At 41.3% G+C, this 27,070-nt stretch overlaps 1 protein-coding gene and 1 long non-coding RNA gene across 4 annotated transcripts in view; one reads left to right on the forward strand and one right to left on the reverse strand.

The window, feature by feature from the left end:
- ADCY1 (adenylate cyclase 1) overlaps positions 1–24,451 on the reverse strand; it is a 181,401-nt gene extending 156,950 nt beyond the window's left edge. For all 3 annotated transcript variants that reach the window (XR_012629129.1, XM_074869914.1, XM_074869905.1), the window contains exon 1: positions 22,952–24,451. Coding sequence is in view for 2 of the 3 variants with exons in the window: in XM_074869914.1 (XP_074726015.1) it covers positions 22,952–23,620 (669 nt within the window). In the remaining variant the exon portion in view is untranslated. The remainder of the gene's footprint in view (positions 1–22,951) is intronic.
- Positions 23,068–25,931, forward strand: LOC141944020 (uncharacterized). Its single transcript, XR_012629132.1, has 2 exons — positions 23,068–23,195; positions 24,776–25,931. It is a non-coding gene; the product is annotated as an uncharacterized LOC141944020 (long non-coding RNA).
- The last annotated feature ends 1,139 nt before the right edge of the window (positions 25,932–27,070 follow it).

Here is a 27,070-nt window from a genome sequence, read left to right on the forward strand (position 1 = left end):
GAAGCTGAGCCACTGCAGGGTGCAGACAGTATCTGCCCCACTACTGACCTCCATCTGAGGGGCAGCAACAACCATGGCAAGCAACCTGGCACCATGGGTCTCATGGCCATGGTCTACTCCGCTTGCTCTGTTAGTACCAACACCAGTGTGGCCAGTCTGCAAGGGGAATGCCAGTTCATTTTAATTACTGGACTGAATGGCCAGTTTGTGGCAACTGTGTGATGATTATGGGCAAGATTATCACTAAACCAGTCATTTCTTACTATTAGATATGCAGAACTATAACTGCTCGTAATTTTTTTTACCTTTGTAGATGACAGTGCATGGTTTCCCACCGCTTGACATAATTCAAGGGCCTGAATTAACTTTGCTTTGAGAGATCATCCCACTTTGATGTAGAGAAAAGGGGAACAGAGAGAAAAAAACAAGGGAATGGGAAGCAATTTCCAAAACCTGCTACTAACAGCATAAGCATCAGTAAAATCTCTAGGAAAAAGCTCTACTGAGAACATCACTGAATGTGCCCCAGGCACTAGGCACAGCGAAGCAAGCGTAAAATTGTAAGTGGGTAACAGACCATAAAATAAGTTTCTTTGATAATTAAATGGACCACATTCTTGACCATAATCTCCATGAAGGCAACTGTGATGTGAAAGTCTAGATATCCAGACTCATATCCAGAGAATAGCTACACTGACACACCCCGAAAACACAGAGAGATTCCACTTCTGTAAGAGATTAATGAAGATCTCCCTCAGCTGTTGTATACAGAGCAATTACCGGAGGTGAGGCCCACTTCATCCCAAGCAGAAAAACAGCAGAGTGCTGCAGTCCTCCTCTAATTCAGCTAGTTCCTTGGATTCTTCCCTTACACCACTCTCAGTCTAAGCTCAACTTTCCCTCTGCTACAATCCTCTTACACTCTGTTCAGCCTCACTTTCTGCTGTATAAATCTCTGTATTTATGACAGGCAGCTGTGACCATTACTTGAGCAACAAGGAGAAACTCTTCCTGGAACACATCAGTGCCGGAGACATACACATGCAGCAAACCCTTCAACAGGACTAGAAGTGCTCTGCTGGAGCGCTCGCTACCAAAAGCATACCTTCAAAGGAAGGTAAGGGACATGTTGTCACAGTGACTGGCAATAAAGGCAGAAAGAATTATTTCCAGAAGACACAGGAAGCTTTTGAACAGATGGGACAGTTCCTTACCTTCCCTGAAATGAGCTGCTTTCTAAATGTATGTACATGTACCTTAAGACAACACGGATGCATTAATGATACGATTACTATGATAATTTATTATCCTACTTCAGTGCCTTAACATTTACTGTTTACTATCACGCACAATAGTAAGATATTTATCTGGGAGGAGGCAGGGGCCATCTTTCTGTTCTGCACTAACACACCACCCAGTTCAAGAATATTCTGATGTCTTTGCTGGGAGATTTTTTTTTTTTTAATTTATTTTATTTAGCTTTCTGGGCAAAAGCGCTAAAGAGGTATTGGAGAAAGGAGAGTGGAAGGTTTTTGGGGGTTGATTTGCCTGTCTTATTAAGCTCTGCCAGACCCTCCCTTCCCCTTTTATTTCTCTGCATGGCATTCATTTTCATAGGGGTTACTAATATGAGAGGTGGTGCTATATACTCTGACAGTTGAGTGGGAAGTGACTAAGGAACAGCCTCTATTTTAAGATAACCTACATGCCATGTTGTCTTTCCTGTATCATAGCTTAAGAAACCTTCCTGTTTTAGGAGTATGCAGGCCATAATACCGCTTTTAGGTGGAGCCAAAGGATATTTTTTATTCTTTTTCTAAAGGGAAAACATCTTCATACTAACTTAACTCGTCCAGACCTCCAGTTCTCACAGATTTGTCAGACTTCTTAGCATGAAAACTTAGCATGTGCTTCTCATATGCTCTGTCTTCAGTGACTGCTAATGCTCTGGAAATCCCTGGCCCTGATGCTGTATTGCTTGTGCTCATCAGTGTGATTAAGAACAAAAACCTAAGCTGTGCAGTTGCAACTGCATGATCGCCTAGCCACAATCCCTCCTGGTAACACAGATAGCACTTATCTGTGTGATTCTGTCTGATCATATCTTTCTTTCTCCTCTGCATATGATCTCATCATAGCAAACTATATTATTCTTGTTACTAAGCATATGGCCACAAGAAAGTCTTAAAATGCATCTTTTAAAATATTTTCAGAGTACTAATTCAATGATAGTAAATGTATGCTGGGCTTTTTGATAAATAGTTATAATCAAACACAGAATTAACAGAGCAAAAACCATCAGGGGATAGATTTTCAGTTTATATAAGCTAAAGTCACTGGACCTATGGTGGCAAGTATACTCTGGATCAGGGAATAAAGTTCAATTCTTAATTGTGCAGTGTATAAATAAACCTCTCTCTCCTGTTTGGATAGGCTCTCATAATTAATGAAGCACCTATCACTATGTTTTTAAGCCAGTGCCTGAGCAAACAGTTGCACAATTACACTGGTACCATTTTAGTATGCACTTTTGGTTGTTTGGTACCAGTGGTTCCTATCTTGACCTTTGAAACATGTCTTGCTACAGTCTAATAATTAACAAAGGCCAATCACAAACTGACTAGTTGTGCAGTGTGCAGCCAGTGTTCACGTGCACATTTAGGGCATCACCAGCCTGTGGTGGTCATGGAGATGCCCATGGGGACCACAGTGTGACTGATCTGGCCATGCAGCAGGAACCTGTGAAGCTGCCATAACCTTCCTATGCAAAACAAGAGCTCAGGGTTATAAAGTTCTTTCTGCACCACTCTATCCAGTTTCAAGAAATAATGTCTAGAGTTAGAGGCTTAATTCTACCAAGATCATGGGGAGTTGCATGACTAGGTACCTTTCAGATGTTTTGGCCCAAACTGAACTCAACAGCTAAGACATTTTCAGTACGCAATCCTGAAAGGTGTTCAAGCAAGTAGTCCTGGCACAACTGGAGCATTACTGTAACACAGCTTCTGCAGCACAAGTCATCCAGAGGTATCCACCTCAGGCTCAAGCTGGAAGCCCAAGGTCTCTGTCAGGAAACAGGGAGAGTTGGACCTCTTTCTCCAGAGGAAAGGCATTTAAAGGCATTTCTCAGAGTTTAACCACCTTTACTTTGCTGTGTCCAGTAAATGTCCAAGGTAATAGGGACACACTGAACCATTTCTATCTGCATTCATTTGTATTTCACAGCCTGTATGTATCCCTCCTGATGTGGAGTCTGATAAATGGCAAGAGATTCCTGAGTTGACATTCATCAAACTAAGCCCTACTGGTTAAAAAAGTGATTTCCTGCCTATTATTAGCACTTGCTTCCATGTGAACCGGAGCCTCCATCAGCATCCAAGGTTTTCAAGGTGTCTGCTAGTAAAGGCCTGGTTGTGGAGAAATTACTGTAAGGCAGCTGAAAGCGGTCAACCATGGGTTGACTTGGATGCAAACCCACACACGTATTTAAGTGTTTAATTGTCTCTAAAATCAACCTAGGGGCTCCAAGACATAAATACTTGTGAGGACTTGTGCCTCACAGTTCAAGGTGCATTGAATATATGTATAATGTAGTGTTCAATATATAATATAGTCACCACCATGTTTTAAATTATTTCTAAAGGGATATTTAGCTTTCATAACAGTGAGTAGAGGATACCTTTACAAATTTACGCTTAAATGTCTTTACATTTACTGACCAGTTTGGTGATGAGACCTGAGTAGGTCACTGCTTTTCTGTGCAAAAAAACCCAAGAATTTGTTTCAAGCCTCAGAAGTTAAAATGCTTTAATCCATGAAAGACTACAAGCAGCCAGAAGAGCTAATCTTGAAATTTCAAGCCTTTTCCTTAGGATTTTCTAGTCAAAATCCCCAGTGAAGTCAGACACAGAACACATTCCTACAGATGGTCAGAAGCTCTAGCCCTGTACAGTTCTCTACAGATTTTCCAGTATGCTAGTCTTGTGTTAATCATCATCTGAGCAGTCTGCATGAACAGAGTGAAGTCAACATTTGTACCTGAAGGAAGAAAATAAATGAAGACAATAAATAGTGTTTATTTTCTTTCTCCTATCACCTGAGAAAGAAAGAAAGAGAGAAACAGAAAATGAAAGAGGTAAATATGGAAAGAGGTAAATATGGAAATCAAAGTAAGAGGGAATGAAAGAAAGAGGGAAAGAGGAAATAAGAAAGAGTAAGCGAGCAAGTGAGAAAGAAAGAAAAAGAATGAAAAGGTATGAAAGAAAAAAGGCATGAAGGGAAAAAAGAAAAAATGAAAAAGAAAGAACAAAAGGAAGAAAAAAAATGGATGGACAGACAGATAAAAAAGTAGGAAATAATAGAGTCTCTAAACCTGTGTGAACTAATTTGGATACAGATGTCTTAACAAATAAGCACAAGTTCTCATCTCACTTAAAATTAGTAAAAAATGGAGTAACTCTTTAAAATGTAATAAATTGAGTATACATAATTAAAACAAGCTTCTAATCTAGGTCATTGTTTTGTATAGTACTTGGATATGCATGAACGCATTTGGTGCAGAAATCAGGAAGAGTTATGCAAATATAGCTGAGGACAAGATCTGCTTCATTTTCCAAAATCACTGTGCCTAAAACGCCTCTTTAGTTGCACAAGAAAACTAAATAATGTTACCACAGTATTTATCGTGTTCTCTAAATCTCACCAAGACTAATCACACTGCAAATACTGAAAATATATTACTCAAAGCACAACTAGAAAGACACTCAAATAATTTCTTGCATCTTTGTTTTAGAGTTGACTTTTAATCTATAGCCAAGTCATTTAAGTCCAGCCAAGTCAATTAATTAGCTGTTCATATACTACATTGATTACACTATATAAGAAGGGTAGGGTTTACATGCTGTCTGTTCGTCCTGCATTAATATTTAAATAGGACATGCAAAAGCCAAGCTTGTAATGCTGTGATCCGATGGAGCAGTATATCACAACAAAGCAGAACAACAAGTAAGAATTTGATTCAGAGGCTAAAGGTTGAAAATAGTGCCGGTATTGCAAATGATTAAACTGTTCAAGGAGGATGTTAGTCAAGTGGTATATGAGTGAATACGGAGTTTCTGAAACAAGCTCATTAACCCAATCACTTTTTTCACACAGAAGGTACACGTGTTGAAGTCAATAGCAAAGTATATATTTTTTCATAGCTACAACCCAAATATATTCTGTCAACCAAAAAAATCACCCTTTCTACAACTGAACAGCAATAAAAGCCTCATGTGAGATTTAACAGCGATCTTCCAACAGACAGGAGCGGCAAAGCACATGGCACTGAGAGGGGGCTGTGGGTCAGTCTCTGTCTGGGTGGTAGAGGAAGGATACTGCTGCAGCACATGAGGAAATCTGCCAGCTTTCTTATATCACACTAGTCATATTTACAGCCCAAACCTCACTTACAAGTGCAGTTGTACAATATATTCCCATGCTTTACTTTCAAATAGTCCATACCTGAATGAGGACAATAGAGCTATTTTTTTCACAGGGGGAATATGATTTTAAAATTAACATGCTTAAATGTAAAATAATCTTCCAGCAGACAGACAAATGCTTCTGCTTGAGAACACAGCGTTTATGAAACAGCAGGCCCTTTAGTTGCCCTGGAAACTATTTGTAAAGGGCCACAATTTATATTGTCCTGAAGGCTTTTAACATTTGCATCAAAGCTTCAGAAGATGAGGACTGTCAGTGAGTATTTATTTACAAAAAAAGCAAATTTCACTTTAAGAAGGTTGAGTGGTGCATGGTTTTTTTTCCTGGCTGATGATAAATTATCTTTCAAGAAGAAAACCAAAAAACTCATGAAGTTGTACTGTTGTGATGTGTTTACGGAAAGTAACGAGCAACACACTTAGGTTGTTAACACTTGCTGGTCAGGGTTACACTGAGAACTTCTACCAAATAGAAGGCAAAAAAAAAAAAATAATGAAGGGAGCACCAATGGTTCAAGTACTTTCAGCATTTTCTGTTTACCACTGTTCAGTAATGTCCCTGAGGCTGCATCCAGAAACCTCCATCATATTAGGAGCTACTCTGTAATCACAGAGTAAATGAGATCTCCTTAGAAAAAGCGTAAAATTCAGAAAGCTAAAATTAAGCAGGCAGGAAAATTTGAGTTTAGTTCACATACTTCACTGACAAAATGGTCTTAAATTTAGGAGCAGGGAGAACTTTATTTTTTCCAACTTTGAAGAAAACACAAGCCTTCAGCTGCTATCAGATGGGTCACGAATTTAAGTTGTACAAAACACCATGCAGAAAGAGCCAATACTCTTCCTACTGTTTTCTGAACGTAAATACCAAAAAAACAGTCTACAGAGGAGTCTTGATGCTCATACTCAAGCAAACCCACCACTGAAGTCACTGGTGACTTGCTTATTCCAGGATGAAGCAGAACAGTCAGAGAGATACCCTTCAATTTTTCTCATTTCTGCATCAATTTCTACTCTTGAAAAGTATAAGAAATGGAAGCTGCACCAAGATGAATTACTTTTTTGAAGGTCTTGCAGAAGCAGGAGTTGAGGACAAGATGCAGAAATTTATATTTATGGCATGAGTAATATAAGAACTCAGAAAAGATATCCAAAAAAGAGACCTTCCCCTAGTCATAGGGATGCTTAGAGATGAGTTCAGGGAAAAGCTTTGAGAAGTCTGTGCAAGAACACTAACGAGGAAAAGAGACAGACAGAATAAGAAATTAAGAGTCCTCTGACTCATTTCCTTTGGGAGGGAAAAACTGAATGAAGAAAGAGAAAAAATAGAAAACAGGCAGGATACTTCTTTCAATAACTTTCAGAATAAATCTGCTCTATCTTTGTGTAGGCGATTGTATACTTTAGACTAGCATTTGCAATATTCAAATGTATTATTCAAATAGCAAAAACTAAGCACAGTGAAAGTTTCACAAATGAAAGCAGACAAGAGGAGGGAATTGGTAATTTTTCACAATATTTTATAAAACAAAGCCACTTATATTTCTCACATCACAAACTTTTTATCTGTTCTTTGAACATTTTGATTTGTTCTGCTAAAGTATGCCTCGACCATGGGCTGTCAAACCTACAGCTACAAATAAAAGTCCATAATGTGCATGGCAAGATTCTTCTCACTCACAATATTTGTGAAGCTGCTCCTGGGAATTATCATCAGTTAGGAATGAGTTACAGGACAGCTTGCCCCTTCTTTTTGGTTTGACTAACCCCTGGCGCCCTCAAGCTTCCTCCCAACTTAGCCAGGTACACACATCTTACATCTATCTCTTTTATGTCATGGAGCAAAAAGAAGCCAAAATCCTCTGCAGGTAAACCAGTGTACTTCCTCCAAAAAGCCTGTTAATATTTCTTTAGAAATACCAAACAGAAATTAAAATAATCACCATTTAAGGACCATGTTTGTTTTTCAGACTTTACCTAGTTTCTTACCATTATCAGAATTAAAATACAATACGCTCTGGCATAACTCCATTCATCTTTATCTCAACATTATACCTGGGATAAAGAATTATAATGAATAGCCATTAAAATGTACAAATTATGACTGGTTTATTCTAAAATGTGATGGAAAATTATTCAAAAACATATTTGTAGCTCCATTTTGTCCAAGAGAGAAAAAATGAAGTGAAACACTTCCAATTATTATTGGAAAAGATATAGATGAATAGCTATTCTTCGTTGTGTACATTCATGTCATTGCTTTGGGTAAACAAAATCAACCTTTCATCTACATCTTACGCAGTTAATAACAAAGTTACTGAGGCAAATATATTGAAAAAAAGTAAGTGGCTCATAAACACGCTCCATTTAACTGTAACATGAAACTCCTCACTCTTTTATGATCATCCTGCCCCAAGTCATGCAGACCAGAGGAAAAGGTTCATCTCAAAGTAATTGAAAAGAAGAAAACATGACAGTATGGCTTAGCCCAGAGTAAATGGAAATATTTTAAACTATTCCTTGGGCAGTTGTGATGCTTAAGATGAAGTCTTTACTTTATGAAATTCTTGTCCCAGACAACTGCAGCTGGAGTCAGGAGACTCACAATCTATTCTGATTGACCTCTCAGTTCTGGAAAATCATCTTGTTTCTCTATCTCTAGTCTTTTTTTCTGTTCTTTGCCATGTCTAGCAGAGGACAATGAATTGCCTGTTATTTGTGCACTTGTACAGCAAGCAGCAAGTTGAGAAGCTAATTGAAGTTGACACCTGCAGGCATTACCATAACATCAATGGTAAATAATAATAAGACAAGCTGAATTTCAGCCTAGAATTTGATATGTAAGGTTCATGAGCAATCCCTTGTTTGCTTTGTGTTACTGTGTTCTCAGCTGCAATGAGAAAACAGTCATTGAAAAAGAAGCATCTTAAGCAAGCAGTGCTTCCCTGAGACACTACTCCAAAGTGAGACTGGTTTCAGGATATAAAACTACTGTATTTTATAGCAGTGTATCATTAATTTTCAGCAAGTGCTCTTTTGTGTTTTCCATGCATTTGCTGCAAGATGTCTTTATTTGAATACATGCAACAACAGTACTATGCAAGGCCTCTTCCCAAAAGACACATTTAAATATATTGTGAATCTCCTTCTGCTCTTGATTGTGACTGGATGCAGCAGTGCAGAAAAGCACAGATTATTACAAGGTGTCATCTTTGCTATCAAAATTAAGATTTTTATTGAGTGTCTGCTTTGTAACTCATGTATTCAGAACCAAACACAGTAATAATGTAAGATAGAAACTGCCTGTTTTGTATGCAGAGAAGATAGTTTCTGTCCATTCTGAAAGAAATAACATTTCCATGCTAACATGCAAAGCCCATCGATTTCCCGTATCAAAATCCCATATAGTATCTTCTATACTTGGCACCAGACACATCATTACCTGTTCCACAACTAATGGGTTCTGTGATTCACTCATTGAGTCCACCATACTGGTTATAAATATAAAACTTCTTTATGGACACTGAGGCAATTTTTAAAGTTTGGGGGCATTTAAAGATGGCACCTTGTAGGAATTAAAAATCTTTAAACAAATCTTATTTACTTCTAGACATTTTTAAAAGTCACTTCCTTCTTTTGGCACCATTTAACAAACTAGCTGCTCTACATAAATGGCTTAAGTGGGAATCCTTGAATTACTTTCAAAGGGTTTTTGAAACATAAGAATATATGATTGTTGGTCCTTAACAGTAATTTATGTTTGCAAATTGCCGATAAAGGTTTCGCACCTATACTGAAAGCTGTTCCAGGATCCATCAGTGAAAAACATTGTTTTAGCGGCTATACTAAATCAACCCAACCTTTAGTTGTATCACCTGATTTACCTATTTTCCAAACTTCCATACATAAATTAATGCACATATGATTAGGTACAAAGTGAAAAGTTAGGCTGCATTTACAAAAGATGTCATCAGGCTAATGCTATTCCCACCAAAGTTCACGTACAGTGAACACAGCTGCTGTTACAAAACGAGGACATAAACTGACAGAACAGTAAAAAAAAGCATTTCTCCCCTCTTTCTTACACTGGTTGCTCATTCTTATTTCCAGCCTCTTCATGCACAGAGGTTCTAGCAAACTCATCCATCCAGAAGCCCATCCTACCAGGCTGGTTCCAACCCTCATTAGTTCCCTGGCCCATCCAGTGCAGGGCTTCAGCTGTGTTCGGATGGTGAAAACGGGTGAACAAGGGTGCGTATCCATATCCATGGGACTGCTTTTTACAGTGGTAATGATGACTTAAAATATGGCCTGAGAGTAAAACTAGGCCATTAATAGCTGCTTTAGGAAACCCAGAAAGAAATAGTTGGCCTTTTAATTACTTGTCTAACCCTAATCACTCATCTATGAGACTTCCTTCCTATTAGACTATGGATATCTGATGTTCCCAGAGTCTGAACAAAGTCTAGGCACTGCCTTTCAACACTAGAGATTCCTGTTCAGAGGGCATTATTTGAGCATCAAACATCATCACACCAACTAATAGTTTCCACATTTACTATTCAGGACATAAACAGCAGATGTGATGATATCACCAGTTATCACCAGGCTTTGTTACCTCTCCTGTTATCTGACCTGTGTTTTATGCCACTTTATGATCCACACAGAGATGAGATTACAACAGACAAGGCTATATTGCCAAAATGAACCAGGCTGTGAAACAGAGTTTCTAAGCTCACACGACTCAGCTTGACTGACAGATTCCCAAAAGCATGCCTCAGGTGAGACAGTACAGAGTGCCACCCACCCTTACCAAAGACACAGGCACAGCTGACCTAGAATGGAAGGAGTGACTCCATAATGCAGAATGCACCAGAATACGGTACACCAAGGTGTGTCACGAAGGCTTTCCTCTTCTGAATACAAAGACTTGTGTTCCAGTTTCCTTGAGTCAGAGGAGAAAATGTATTATCTGGCGTTCCTGTTTGCGCACATTATACAGCTGGCACAAACATGAGTTAGGGTTTGTACATGGAGAACCCCACGCTGGAACAGTGTGCTTCAGACCACAAGGGCATCATCAATAGGCTGGTGCAAAGAGCAGTTTTGCTCTTGTCTTTGGCATTATGTTTGACTGACACTGACAGTCTTCTGTGTCCATCAGTTTAATGAGGACTAAATTAATCCATAAAATGTAAGATGGAACTAAGCCTCTGGTGTTCATTAATTATTAAAAGGAAGTCTAGTATCCGTTTACATCTCAGTAATTTTGTCTTGAAAAAAATTTCCCCCATTCTTCACAACGCTCACGAAATCATGTGCTGGACTAGAAATTCACCCCTGATGAGAGGCCAGGAGAGGTATAAGACATGAAGCATTGCACCTACTGAGTAAAGACTGAGAAAGCTAACTACATCTTGTTTTTTCTATGGTACCTCTTTGCCACATGAAACTCCCCAGAGGAACTTAACCCAGATACTGCTCACTCTACAGACTGATAATACCAATCAACATCTACAGTTGTTGATTATATTACATCTAGGTATATAATACAGTGATATTGCATTATGTCTAGTCCACCAGTAGACCTTTGACATCTACACTGATCCCAAGAAGCTTTCCAACAGGAGACAGTTTAACCAACTTGAAAACAACTGTGGGATGATGCTAGAGAGAGAAATATATCTCCTGAGGATAAGTAACCTGACCGCTAATGGTTTTCCCTTCCTTAGCTATTCCAAAACAGCCTGTTGTGTGCCAGCTTTTGAACTACTGTACCCAGTGGTTTCCGGCTGACTTAAGAGTTCCTTAAAGGAAAAAAAACACACCCTCAAAATACTTTGCATTCATTGCCCTATGCCACAGAATAAGCTCGTGCTGTAGCCAATGACTACTTACATTTTGAACCACTGTCATTTGCTGACAAGTCAAAGCCCTTGGTTCTCCCCTGGGAATAATTTAGGGTCAACGTGACTTTTGCCACAGTAAGAATCATGGTATTTACCCAACATGTTAAAATTCAAACACAGCAGCAGACTCTGTAATACCCTGGAAGGATGTTTGCCTTACGTTCTGTTGTTATACATGTTAATACCACCAACGCAGAGGTGCTGTGAACTTTCATTGCAATTCCATGTAAGACATAGATATTACCTCATAAGCAATTTTAGCAAAATAACATTTGTGCTTGCCCACAGTCTAAGGAAACAACTTTAAGTTTGCTGGGTTTGCTGAGTTACGAACAGTGATGCTATATAAAAAACTCGCCTTTGCATCTCAAAAACTGGACTATTGGCATCAGTCTTCTTTACACATTTTGGAAGGTCATCAAAATATCTTTAGATAGTAAAGAAACTTGAACTTTAGAAACCTAAATTTGAACTGTGATTCTAAAGAAGACCTTTCCCTCATACAGCTCCACTCTAGAACCCCTTAGTTGCAATAAGAAAAAAATAAAATAAAATAAATTTTCCAAGGTTTGTACCATTGAATAAAACCATCTACATTTAGAACTGTGCACAGTAAGATTACTGTAGCTCAGCAGTGCATTATATATCAGCTTTAGGATTACTTTTTTTTTTAATTACAGTTTCAGAAAAAGGTTTTCAACTGTCTTGTACAAAGTAGTTGTCAGTCTTTGATTTTTCAGTTCTTTTCCTTTTTGAGTGGAATGGCAACAACTATCATACACAAGGGAAGAGAAGCCAAGATAGCACCTGATATCTCCCTGTGAAGAGAATTTATTTGAGAATGTTAGATAATGGATTATATATGTGTCAAATCCTTACCTTTACAGAGGACCAGCAACTCTAAGCAAACTTCAAAAGACAACTTCAGGGGCATGTAAGACATTTTGTAAGAAAGAAAATTTCTCTCTAGTTTAGGTATTATATCTTTTGCCCAAGAGAAGAAAAAATCAGTAGGATCAGTAGCCAAGCTCAGTTCTTCAGTATACGATCGTGCTGGAGAAATGGGACTTTTGCAAATGATACTGTAGAGATTTGGGACTAAGGTTTATGAGTGGAGACTCACTAAGTGACAAGACAGATGAAGTCCTGGGACTGAATGTTGTGCACCCTTAGGGAAATTAGGAAAGATCAACCTACAGAAAGCAGTCATCCCCATCCCTGGAGAATGTTGCCTCTTCTGTATCTTGTTGATGTTCACTTTTGGGGGAAGTTCTGTAGAAGTTATTGCACCAAAAACTGCAGTAGTCAGCACAAAGGTTCTACAAAAGAAGCAGCAGAAGAAGAAAAAAGCAAGCAAGCAAAACATTTTTTTAATTTATTAGGTCCTCTGATGATAAACTAGCAATGCTACAAAAATATCAGTTAAGGATAGAGAATAATTCATAGCCTTGCAACTGGTCATTGCCCATTTCAGTACTTCTGTTCATCCTAACTGTAAAATACCAACTGTAAAATTTTTCAGCATATTCTCCTAAGACCCAAGAGTAAGAAAGGTGCACTCTTCATGTCCCTTGCCCATAGGCAAACTAAGAAAATCCTATAGCTTACCCTATACATTGCCCACCAAATATATATATTAACTACACATAAGATTTGCACTAAATAGCTGGTATTCAGGAACTCATTTACAATTCTCTTAATGTTTCTGTCAGACATCAAATAAGGCTTAGAAATAATGCTGTTGAGATAAAAAAGCCATGCCAAACAATTTTATCAATCACCCTCTTCTAGAGTTCAAATTTAGCAATAGCAATGGAACTGATTAACAGCCCAACAAATGAAGCTCACTCTCTCGTCTTAAACATCATCATCCTTTTCAGTGAAGGGTATTCCAGATGCTATTATAAGAAGAGCATGCACTCTCAGTTGGAAAAGCACATTACCCTCCTACCAAAGCCGTTTCAGACATTGTGTTAATATTAACCAATATTGTGAAGTGCAGTTAAGAACAGGAATCTCCTCTTCAGCCTGAGGTCTTTTCAAAGGGAAAAATCAGACTAATCTTTTTAACAGTGTAAACAAGAAGAAACGGAGTATTGATAAAGCAGTTTATTTTGACTAACAGATGAGGCAAATTAACTCAGCTGCAATCTCCTCAATCTACTGCTGCCTAAAAGAGGAAGGGGGCTGCATGGAGACGGCCAAATAAGCTAACATAAACTTTCCATCTGGGGGAACTCAAGCAGCTATCATCCACCACTGTCGTTTACATAACTGGGGGTGGGAAGCGGAAACTCACATACTGAACTTGGAGATAATACTCAGTTTGTTTTCTCTGTTTTAAAAAGCATCATTATTCCTTGTATTTCAAAGCATAGATGAAAGATAGAGAACTCAACATAGCTAATCTAACCATGGACTTAAAAACTAGGTTTCTGCAACTCCCACAGCCCTGTTACAGCTGATTTGCATTAAACCAGCATGGATCAGCAGAGACATCAGCACAACGGTTGCAGAGTCCAGTACCAGGAATCACACAGGACATCCGTGAGGGGTCATCCTCAATTTCCAGAGCACAGCATCTAAACTCTGTGACCCATAATCCTAGGTGAGGACTAGAATTCCAATCTTTGACAGCCATGATAGCAGTGACCAGGAGTCTGCAGAACAGACTCCAGAGACAACCTGCAGCAGTGGGAATTTGATCTTGACAGAGCTTCTCTCTCTTACAGTCCTGTTTGCCCATAAGCAGAAGTTCCTTTCCACTGCCATTACTACTTGCATGTCATGAGGTAAACAAACAGATCTTGACTTCCTACATAGTTCACATTAAATGGTGTGCCCTTTTAGTTAAATCATTCTGAGATTAAATTACTACAGCAAGAAGAATTTTGAGCACATCACGTAAATCTCCCCAAAGCCCTGTGAAATGATTTTTGATGTTTAAAAGTGAAATGAGGCTCTGGCCTATATCCTTCACCTTCGAATGAGCATTGATCAATTTATTTCTAAGCTTCATTTTCCCACACTGTATTTTATACAGAATAACTCAAACTCTGTACAGAAAGAAACATTCTTTACTTAGAAGGCGTAGGCCTATTCTCAACCTCATATGAACAAATTTCACACGTTCTGCTCAAGCCCAGTATTCTTTTTCAGGGTGTACGTACTTCAAATTAAGGATATATTTTATGTAAATCTCTTTTACAATTGTGTTTATTAGTGTTATTTAATTTCCTAATTTTGTGTGGGCGGATAATTGCTTTCATCTTCTAAGAAAGAATCATAAGCAGATTTATGGAAATTGACAACTATTTTTCTGCTACTGTAGTGTATGAATGAGCAACCTATGCAAAAAGAAAACCTGACAAGTTGGCTATAAGCACCCATCAATTTTGTGTGCTAACCACTGTAAAGAACAGTTAATTATGTTTACTTCTATAAAGTTGTATAGGAAGATGCACAACCACTTGTTACTGCATCCAGTAATGAACACCTTGCTCCAGAATGAACGTCTGAAAGGCAATGTTATAGTGGAATATTTTTCTATAATGTTTTTCATATTAGCCACATTTAAATGATTTCTTGCAACATGCATCTGTGGATGACAAAGGACTTCTGTAGTTCCTGAACCACAACTAAAGAAATAATTATATCTTTACAGCTTTGTCACACTTTATTGCCTGCCTTAGAGCTGCACTAGATCCACATTTCTGGGATTTTTCACTATTTAAAAACTTGCTTGATGTGTTTGGTGAATTTATTTCTTTCAGGAATCAGCTCATGTGGAAAGTTCATACAGAACAAATATTCCTGTATTATACTTATTGTACATTTATATGAATTAAAATTTGTATTATATTAACCTGCATTGAAGGGAAGTGCTTTGCCCAGATTACACTTGAGTAAATGAAAGGTAATGTTATTGTCTTTGGTTATTCCAAATACAGAACAAGCAGGTGGACAGAGCAGTAACTATGCTGTTTTCTCAAATTCCTCCAGGTACGTATGTTAAAAATTTGAAGCAAAGCCAATTTTTTCCATGAAAAGTTTCCCAGTTCAGAAATAGTTCAGAAATTTTAAAACAAAACATACAGGTTACATTATACTCTTTGATGGTCTCTTGGATCCATCCATCATGGCAAGGCAAAGACAGAGCTCAGCCCCAAAGCTTGAACCAGCCTCTTCCGCTTGCACTGTTTCCTGTCCTTCCCAACAGTTAATACTGCCTGACTTCTTCCTGTCAGCAGTGTTCAAGAGTTGTAAACCACAAACATTTTAAGTCCTAATGAAATTTTCTTATACCATATTATGAATTAATCAGAACACGAAACCTGCACAAAACCATGCCATCCCTTTTCCACATTCATAAAAGACTTTCCAACAATTATTCCATATTGGCACAACCAAGATCTTACAAGCAACAAGGAAGGATGCTGTTCTGCCTCATCTCCCTCTTTCCATACATGCCATCTGCATTTAGTTATGTTTTGTACTACTTTATTCCTGTAGGGAAGACAGGAGTATATGGCCTTTTGAATCTAAGAAAGTACAAGAAAATAACTAACTGTGATAGACAGAAAACATTCTTTCATGCTAGCTGATGTTTTCAGAAATGGCAACAGCAGAATTTAGAAAGAAAGAACGAAATGCATCTGAACTGGCAGAATGAGATAAGAACAAGCTAGAAAAAAAACAACTGCTCTAGTTAGTAAGGGCCATCTAATATAGACATGCAGACATTCAGGGCTGTGTTTAAAGTAGATGAAAAGAAAATGAAACCCACACTAGCTAGATGTTGTATTACACTGGTTCTGTCCAGCAAGGCACTGCACTATAATAACTGGGGAAAACAAGATAGGAAAAAAAAAATCCTAAGTTTGAATCCAGAAGAAGAAATGGCAGATCACATCAAAGACAATTATTCCTAGGAAGGAAGGAAGGAAGGAAGGAAGGAAGGAAGGAAGGAAGGAAGGAAGGAAGGAAGGAAGGAAGGAAGGAAGGAAGGAAGGAATAGAAACGCTCAATAACTTATCCCATCGAAGCCTCAAAGATCTTTAAACACGAATTGGAAGCCCCTGCGCTTGGAGCTGCACAAATACATATGAAAACTGCTTTTTCACACAGTATGTCAATTAAATACAGTCCCTAATTACTAACATTACATGCAATGTTTTGCTGTTAACCAGGGTCTAGACAATAAAATTTTACCATTTCCAAATGAAGCCACCGTTTGGCCCACTTTGTTAGCATTAAAATGAAAGCAATAGTAAGACACCTGGAGACAGACTAAACCACAAACGTGTATTGCCATTGCTGTATAGAAAGCCATAAGCTTTGTACTGATTTTGCAAGACCTCTGGACCGAGCCATGTCAGGCTTGCTCTGGGCTAAAAATTTAGCTTCTCAGGCTACACTTTTCTGACCTCCCTGCACATGGTGTAGAGTACAGGCATGGGATTACAAAAGATAGGGCATAGGCTCAGTACTGAAGACAACAGCCATAGCTAAAGAAATGCAGACCTGAAGATGGAGAAAACTGGGTTTAGGTGTAACAAAGAGAACAAAGAACAAGTATCTCACATACATAAGGAACCATATATCGTAAATTTGGATGCAACATGGAGCTGTAGACCAATAAATAAAAAGAAATGCGTGTTAGCAAACTTATAAAAATGTCCCCAAGTGGACCATAGGCAAAGAAGAAAAAGCCATTAACATGAATATCCCCTTCCTTCCAGTGAAGGACTCCAGATGCTGCCAACACAGGTAACACCACCAGCAGAATGAAGCCACCAGTCTTAAAACTTGGAGAAGCAGGGGAAAGGTGAGCATAACATCAAGGAAAGAGGGTAGAAACTAAGTGAGCGTATAACAATATTAGATGCTTTAGTATTATTATTATTATTAAAATATTTTCTGCCCTCTTTTTCTTTGGTAATAATAGGATCTAGCCTATTAATGATCCTTTGATTAGCCAGTTAAGATTTCAATTACACTAAAAAAAAAAAAATTCCTAGCTTTATATAAGATGCATGTCCTCTTTGTCCATGAACACGATTTTGAGCATAAAAAGACTAAGATATGTTAAGAGATGTTTGACAAGTCAGTCAGAGCTTACCATTAACAAATTCAATTTACATTTCCATGGGAAGTTTCTTCCAAATGAAAAGTACAGAATGGGAGAGGAAGAGGTGGAGCCAAGGAGAAACTCTGTCCTTTTGGCATGTAATTATTCACTGGACTAGTTAACAGGCATCTGGTCCATCATAGGGACCCACCAGTGTTATTGCAGTACAAACAGTAATACACTAGCCACTGGTATCCATACAAAGGTGCTATGACAAATCATTGCAAAGAATTGCTACCAAAAAAATCAAATTCTTATAAAATTTTGAATATGGTGACATTCATTGGAGGGAAGCTGCATTCTTCCCAGGCTGTTAAGTAGGAGAAAAACAAATCAACTTAACAGATAAGTTATTTGTTATTTACTATTTCTCCAAGTCTGTATGATTCTTGCCAGTTTCCCGAAGGCTTCTTGTTTCTCAAGCCTGCAGAACCATCAGCATGCTGTTACTGCTTGGAAACCCATGAAGAGTAGCAGTGTCAGCAGTTTGCAGACTCCAGAAGCCAAGAGCATATTAATCTCTATGTGGAAAAAGACACTGAGCTCTACATTGCATAGAAGATCCTATACTTCAGCCCCTAGATAAAAGGACTGTGGTCAATACCTGGCAATCCCCATGCCAAAAAATTAATGGTAAAATTCCACTTTGACTGGGAAAAAAAAAAGTTTTACCAATCTTTTAATATGGACTAATTAGAGTTACATACAGATATTGAGAATCTGTAAGAACAGTGGTCCCAGTCTTTGGAAAGAGAGGAAAACAGCAAATTCAAACAGATTATTAATGCATAGATATGTTTGCAATACTGGAGATATTCTTCATACTAATATTTGAAAAGCACCACAGAGAATGAACTAGTACAGTCCCTTAGCAGTACTTTATACACATGAAGAAGAAAACCTAAGCTTTGCACCAAGTAATAAAGACAATGGAGATGAGCTGTCTTTGATCTGCAACCCTTTTTATTAGGGTGCTAGACTCTACCTTTTGTATGAGTGACAAAGGTGTTGAGATTAACAGTTTTGTCAGTGATGTGTTCATTAATTACATTTTAAACATTAGCAGAAGTAAGATCAACTTTGGCTTGATAATTCCTTGTGATATTCAAGACTACTTCACACTAACAGAGTTAAGATAAAACAAAACCATAACTACTAAATAAATTATTTTAAATAACTGTTACCAATTTCCTCCATGTTATCCTTTTCATAGTCTACCCACTCCCCACTACAATTTTGGTACTTGCTGTGCCAATGAAAGTGCTAATCATACAAATGAATCAAACATGCATAAAACCAGTTTTAAATACAGCCAGAAAAATACTACATTTATTTCACCACACTGCTGAAAAAATAATTTCCTTTTCTCTAATTTATGATACCACCTTTCTTTCTTCTGTGTTTTGTTACTCATGTTGGAACTTTGGTTTTCACAGAAGATTTGCTCTTTCACAAAGACTTCTGTAATGTGTGAGGGCACTTTGTTGGTGTATGGCTTGCTTTTGATTTTCTGGAAGTAAGCATACATTTTTAAAAAAAAACCAAGGGTACAAAAATATTTAGAGGGACAAAAAAAGTTTTTTAACAGTAAGACATGAAACTCTGCACATGCCACATGGAGTAATTTCTGTAAGCAGCCTTTGCCTCCCTCACCCCATCTGGCCTTAATGTCTCTAACACCCACCCACTCCATCACAACAAAAATTACACTAAGCTCCTTGGGGCAGGGTTCTGTATTTCTGTAACTGCTCTGAAGCACCTAACATATATGTGGAAGCTGTATGGGGGGGGGGGGGGGGGAAGACTTAGCATCTAAGCTGTTAAAACTTCATTTGTAGGTTCAGATGCCTGGGGATACCTTGTCACATTATATGGCATGAGCGTTTTGTTCCTTGACTCCAAAGGAAGTGAAAGAGTCCGACTAACGTGACCAATACGCTATTGGTTATACACACTATTTACACCCTTGTCACAGCGTCAAATAAGACATGCAAAACCAGCTGTGAAGTCAGCATGCCTTTTGCCATGAACTTACTCCAAATGAGGTCAGGTTGCCCACAAACACTTTGCATATTTTTAATATTCCACTTATTTATATATATTTTTTACCTATTACTACATTTCTCTTAAAAAATAAGCAGGGCAGATTAGCAGATTGGAATCTTTTATTCACTGAAAAAACAGCTACTGAGTGGAAACATGAAGCTCAAGTTCTGCCACATTACTCCTCCAGCTCTCTTTGCCTCCCTGCACTGGCGTTCCTCCTCTCCTCTTGCTTTAACACATACCTGTGTCTCAACTCTGACATGACATAACATCTAATGGTGGGGAGAGTTAGAAAAAATGAGCCTGTGATCTCCACAGGCCACCTGCAGACACCATGCTGTCAGAAAACTATCACTTGCAAATTAGATGTGTAGACCTCATTACAAACTTCTCCCACAATGAGCTGATCTATTGATTTTAATATGCTGAAGTGTTTGTACATTTATATGAATGCAAATTTTAAGCACACCATGAGACCCACCTGAGGGTCTGATTCAGCACTATTGAAGTCAGTGAGGCTTTTGGCATTCAAAGATTTGCACATGGTGATTCCTCAGATAGCATGGAATAGAAGATGTGCATCCAAAAGCCGACTTCAGAACAAACCCCTTAAATTGGCTATGCCCATTTTTTTAATGAGTTGAATGTGAAACAACATGAAGTGCTTGGTCTTGCTGACAACTTAACTCAGCAGTGTAACTTCAATGGAAGTTAGTAGATCTGCGCCCTCATAAAGCTCAGGCTAAACAAAAATACAGTTGGTTCCCTGCCTGAATCACCCAAAAATCAAAGCCTTCTTTAACAGAACACTGGCCTCAGTGGTTGGAGCAGGTGCCTATGCATTTCTAGATACAGCAGATTTCTATTTAACATTTAAATTCACCTGCTTCCTTGGGGCTAGGGCACAAGATGTTGGGAGAAAGAACAGTCATTCACGCTATCGCAGCTCCAGATAGAGCAGTCCTGCTCCCTGACAGGCCAACTGCATGCTGTGTCTACAAGCACTTGGATGGTCAAGATACAGTCCAGGGGCTGGGAAGCAGATCCGGACTGTGAGCCAGAATCCATTCTAGCCTTTACAGAAAAGGCTGAGCTACTCTCAGGCTACTTTCAGGCCAGGCACATAAAATTCAGATGATGCGGCCTTTACATGACATTAAATTTTCAATCATTGTGAAATTGTTCTTTGGAAAAGAAAAAACAGCTTCTGTGTAAGGGAAGAGTCCCTTCCATACGCAGAGATAGTCTTCAAAGCAGAAGATGTTTGCTTGCCAATATGCAATAAATCAATGTGCATTTCTGTGTGACACAAGTTCACAGACCGGTTATTTAGCTTGACTCAGAGCTGATTTCTCCCTCCTGTTATCAGCAAAGCATACTGCTCTGGGGACTGCATACAAATTACTGAAATTACTTTGGTGGGGGGGAGAGGGTGGTGAAGAAGAAACACACATGTGTTACATCAGCCACTGGTCAACTATTTCTATGTATTTTTAAGACAGCTTCTCACCAATTGAATAACCGAGTTAAACTAGTGTGAAGAAAGAGACTTAGCCCATTTCCCCTCTTCAAAATGTTTCACATTCAAGCCCTTGGTTAGATAATTTAGTGAGCAGATGTTATTGTCAGCTTCTTCATGTTGTTCGCCTAGAACAGCAGGTGCCACACTGAGCTGCAACTTGGCATCAAGGAAAATCTACCTCTGTGTCAGGGCATCCAGGATAGCCTGGACTCCCATAAGGACTAACTGGTACTCCAGTGAAAAGGGCTATCTTCAGCCCTACTCGGAGAGAAATATCCTAGTGTTTTTTACCATCCATTCGGATGCTTTTAAGGAAGGCTCCTCTCAGTGCTCCTGCATTTCACCAGATCTCCCTCTCATGGAAACTCTAAATCACGCATTTAAAAATAGACCATCAGATTATCTGGGTAAATCATAAAGCTCAGCTAATCTCTCTCTTCCCCTTCAAAATATACAATTTATTTTGTCCACCAGCTCAGCAGCGTGAAGCCATGAATAATCCTGTTTGTCTCAGTAACCCCACTCTTTTGATTGTCCCTGTGTATCTCCTTTACGTGCATCTATTTCACACTGGGGCGTGTGTGTCTGTGTGAGCATGTAAGGAACGAGAAGGAATTCACAGTTCTGGGCACAAAGGTGTACAATTCTGCTTATGGAGGTGTTTATGCCCATACTAACTGCGTGTGTTCCAGCATCACAACACAGCCTTACACAGCCATTGAGAATAACACCAGGATTCAGCAGAAGAAGTAATGTACTAAGTACTTCAATTACGCATTAAATTCTTGTTTAACACCAATCTAGACCCCAGAACCCCTGTGCTTCCCCTGAGGGCTGACATAATCAACGCAATGCGAGGGAGGACACAAAAATTTTTCAATTTCTCTTTCCCAGTGGTTCAGAGGCACCACATAACGGAGCTTTAAGCAGCAAACCCCGACCCCCAGCCCCAGCGTTTCCGATGCGGGCACCTCCTCATCCTCCTCCCCCTGACAGTGCGGCCCATCAGGCCACGGGAGCCGGAGAAAGCCCTGCAGGGCTATAAATAGCTACTCGGGGGAGGTGGGGGGAGAGTGCAGCAGCACGTTTCCAAAGATGCTTGCTGCAGAGGGAGGTTTTGCTGGACTAATTCTGAGGGCAAAGGGAATCACTGGGAAGTTCACTGACATAGCAGGTAACGTCTGTGGAGAGGGGGCAGCAGCTGCCCTGGGGAAGCTGAAGGGGGAATGCCTCGCTCGGCGGGAGAACAGCGAGGGGGTTTTCCTCCTTTGAGTGGTCCCACCTATTTCAGATCGTTTCTGCAGAGCCCCCGCCATGAGATGGCTTGTGGGCACGAAGGGTCCAGGGCTGAGAGAGACGGCGAGGATAGGAATCACCCCGATGGCAGTGTTACTAGCACACGCAGCTTCCCGGGTGTGCCAAGTTCGTATTGAGCCAAGCGGTGTTATTCACACGCACTGGGCTTGCACTGCCCGTGCATGCGGTGCTCCTGAGCCCGCCCCGGCGGGGAAGCGGCCGTGCTGCCTCCCCTACCCGCCCCGGTTTTCCTTCGGAGGGCAAAGCCGAGAGGTCCCGTCTCGCAGGAGCCACCCTGTGTGTGTGTGTGTCCCCCCCCCCCGCCTCCCGGAAACTTCGGGGAAGTGCAGACACGGCCCAAAGCGCAGGTGCGTGCTGGCCCCTGCCCCTCCGGGGCCACGCCGGGCGCTCCCCGGCCACCGCCGCCGCGGGGGGCTGCGGGCGGCCTCCGCCGCCGCCCGCTCCGCGCCGCTCCCCGCTCCGCGCCTCTCCGCGCCTCCCCGCCCGGCGGGCACGCCCGGCGCGGCTGTGCGCTGCTGCAGTGCCCGGCCCGGCCCTCTCTCACCGTCCTCCAGAGCCGCTGCCGCTTGGCACTGACAGAGGTGGCGGTGACAATGAGGTGGGAGACGGACACCACCAGCCCGAAGACGATGGCCAGCAGGGTCCGGACGGGCAGCAGCGAGTAGGAGACGAAGGTGACCAGCATGAGTTGCCACATGCCCTGCTCGGGGGCGCTGGGGGGCTCCATGCCGTAGGCGCCGAGCGAGAAGGGGCAGCAGAGGAAGGAGAAGGTGAAGCTGAAGAGCAAGGTGAGCTTGACGATCTGCTGCAGCTGGGTGACCTGCAGGTACTTGACATTGGTGACGATGAAGAGGGAGAGGAAGATGATGCAGTGCACCGGGTGCGAGCCTTTGGAGATGGTCAGGCTGGGGCCGGAGAGCAGCTCCACCAGGGCCAGGCTGGCGGTGAGCACGATGAGGACGGCCAGCGCCTTGAGCGTGGACGTCTGCTCCAGCTTCAGGTTGTAGCTCTGGAACAGACCCTCCAGCTCCTTGCAGTCAAACTCATCCTCGCAGGCGATGGCATCCAGCAGCAGCAAGGGAGGGGGGTCCCCCAGCCCGGCTCCCGCTCCCGCCGCCGCGGCAGCCGGCGGGGAGCAGCAGCAGTGGCAGCACTTCTTCCTCTTGGTCTTGACTTTCTGAAACGGTATTTCCTCCATGTCAGTGCCATTCATAAACCCCGGGGAAGAAATGCTCCTCCTGGTGTCCCCCGCTGCCGCTCCTCCGCCTCGTTGCTCATAAAAGAGAGGGGGGCTGCGAGCAGGAGCCGCGGCCGCACGCCCGCCGGCAGCCCCCGCCGCCGCAGCTCCGCGGACGCGGGCACCGGGCGCAGCCCGCCAGCCACCGGCCGCAACCCGCGGCGCCGGCAAACGCCCCCCTCCGCTGCCACCGAGGAGCCGGGGATGGCTGGGACGGCGGGAAGACAGCCTCACTCGTGTTAATATGCCAACCTTCCTGCCTGCTGTCTCGCTCTCCCCTCCACCACCACCCTCCTTCGCCGCCGCCTCCTCCTCCTCCTCCTCCTCCTCTTCCTCCTCCTCCCCCCCCTCCCCTGGTGTTCCAGGGATGTTAATCTCCTAATGACACCAAAACACCATCCAAAGGTTTGAAATCAAGCCGGGGGGGTGCGGGTAGGTGGAAGCGGAGAGAAGGGGAGTGGGGGGGATAATCAACAGGCGGGTCTCCCTTCAGATACCGCTATTTGGAGGAGCAGGAGCTACGGGCAGCGGGTGGCAAACGGGCTCCCGGGGAGTGGGCAACATTAAAAAAAAAAAAAAAAAAAAACGACAAGGAGAAAAAAAATAATCCCAGACAGGGGACTGAGCTAAGAGGAGGAAAAGCGGGGCCGGGGGGCCGGAGCGCAAGCGGGGGGGCAGGGAAAACCAGGGCGATCCCCTTCCCGCGTCCGAGAGCATCTCACCGGGCTGGGGAGCGGGAGGCGCCTGCGCGCCGCTCGCTCGGGAAGCCGGACACGTCCCCCCCCTGGGGCAGCGCGGCTCGGGAGCCGCGGGGGGACCCTCCGCGCCCCGCGCAGCGCCCCACGCCCTTGCCTGCGCCGCGCCCGCGGCCCACCGCCCCTCCGGCTGCGCAAGGCGTCGGGCTGCGGCTGCTGCCTGGCAGCCCGGTGTGCCCGCCTGCCTTTGCATTTATTTAAAGATACATAAATATACAAAACCTATAGGTAAGGTCATAGAAATACATGTAAGTATAGATACATATGTAAATAGATGCACTTAAATTCATAAACATAGGTTAATCCTGCTTCCGTTGAGAAATAAAGCTTTATCTGCCTGAATAAACACGCTGATTTTACTCGTTTTGCCTCCTAGACTCTGAAGCAGTGGGAAAAAGTGCAGTGAATGAGAAAATTTTCAAGAAAACATGTTTCTGTGCACGCTTCTGCCTGACTGGGAGTACAAATCAGTCAGTGGCCTTGGAGGGCGACTCTCGTGACAGGAGTTAATTATCATCCCCCACAAAATTGCATGTGATGCCTCATCAAAAACTTGAGTTGGGAGTCTGTGTCATTCTTGAAAGAAACCTTCCAGTTCTGTCTATAATGCTGCTACCGCATACCACTGTTACGAAGTTGCCACCAAAGAATACAATACAATATTCTTTTCTGTAACCATTGCATCAAATTTTGGGATTATGAGACTGATTCCAGACTCACCAAAGAGTAGAGAAAGGACTCCAATGTTTCTTTTGGCTTTGGATCAAGCATTTGTAAGAATCAGGGCTAGGAAAATGTCAAACTAGAAGACTTTAATAGATTACAAACATTTGGCTTTTCAAAGGTGGTACAGGAATACTTTCCAGAATCAAAGCAGAATCCTACTATCATGGGTATGTTGAAGATCTAATTGCTGGCTTTTGTGTCAGTGATGTCAGGTTCTGTTTCTGGATTTGGGCTGAAGAGCCTTAAGATCAACAGCAGGCAGGAATTCTTTATGATTTGTTACAGCAGTGAATGATGTTGGTACTTCATTTCTGTATAGGAAAGTAGCCTTAAAAAAAAATCTCTGATAGATGATCTAAAGCAACATATTTTTTTATATTAATATTTTAGTATTTTATGTTACTCTTAGCCCTCTATACTCAGTATGCAGTCATTCTTTTGAACCTGTACAGACCTCATTAGGAAAAGGGAATGAATCAACATTGCTGGAGTTTGTGTGTTACAGATTCAAAATATTTCACACTTGAGACAATGACTGTTACTTTGTGTTCATGTGACACCACTCATTGTTGTTTCCTAGACTGAGACTTAGGCTGTCAAACACTGCAGAACTGTAAAAATAGCTGGTATTTAGATTTCTGTAACTTCCTTCAGGAAGAAAGTAAAGGGATTGGATTTGCTGACCCAAGTGCTGGAAACAGGAAGAGATGTTTAGCTGAAATGAAATTAAATCTAACAAAAAAGGCTTCCTTTGTTTTGCAGTATCTCCAGTGTGTTTGGAAAGCTAATAAAATTCATCTCCTTGATCACTTTGGTGCATAAATTCACTTAAGTCACACATGTATTAGACAAATACGCATTGTTACATTTTCACCTGTCCTCAGCTTTCTTCTGAGCTCATACATCCTGAGGGATGAATTAATATTTCACATCTCACACTGCATAAGAGGTGGCACCTAGCTGCCCAGCCCTAGGAACAATCCACTGAAAGACCTGTCATGCTAGCAGTTATCATTTCTCTTTTCTAGCTCTCAGCTTGCTGCTGGGAAAATGGAAGGTGAGTAATTCCCTACAAGGCACCCCGTGGTTTAGATTATTTTCATGCTTCTTAAAACCTCTGGTTGGGTTAGTTAGTACATACATACAGCAGAGAAGGCCCATATGTACAAGACATACACATGTCCATTCTTACTAGGTCAAGGGGAAGCAGTGAACTGTTGAAGCTTCATCTTCCTTAGACACTGTAGGAATATGGAAATGCCACACTGGTTAATGAAACTCTTCCATCCTTTATGCACTGTTTCACATCATAGGGCAAATATCTCACCTTATCCTGCATAGTGAAGAATTTTTACCACCTGATATCACAAATATAAAGAAGGAATCTCAGAACCTTTGAAAGCAAACAACCAGCTGTAAATCTGCTGGAATGCACTTGACACAGTGCTGTATTTTCTGACCCAACTTATCTGCTGCATATGGCAGCAGCCTGGTTGGGGTGAACACCACTTTGTGGTCTGTATTGCACTTCTGGCTCATTTCTAAGGAAGATACATGGTTGGTTTTGATATATAATGCCCTCAAAGTTCTGGATGTTGGCCAGATCCAAGCCAGCTCTTCCCGTTGAATGCCCTTGCATGCGTAACCAGAGACTACTCGGGGAGTAAATGTAGTATTGACAGGAAAGGGCGATTAGAGCCCAGCTTTATCACCCTTAGCATTGCAAAACCCATCTGTTTTTTCAGCCTTTTCCTAAGAGGCAAGCTGATTGTTTGAGTCACTGGAAGTGGAAAACATTTCTTCCTAGAGAGTTGGGCAGTATATGGATCTAGGTTACACTAAGAAATCTCTCTACTGGACCTTAGGAGTAGTCTTGAATTAAAGAGCTACTCAGAGTTTTGAAACATCTATTTTTATTTACTTTGTGATATAGATTATACATTTA

Source organism: Strix uralensis, chromosome 1, assembly GCF_047716275.1.
Source record: "Strix uralensis isolate ZFMK-TIS-50842 chromosome 1, bStrUra1, whole genome shotgun sequence".
NCBI classification, from domain to species: domain Eukaryota; kingdom Metazoa; phylum Chordata; class Aves; order Strigiformes; family Strigidae; genus Strix; species Strix uralensis.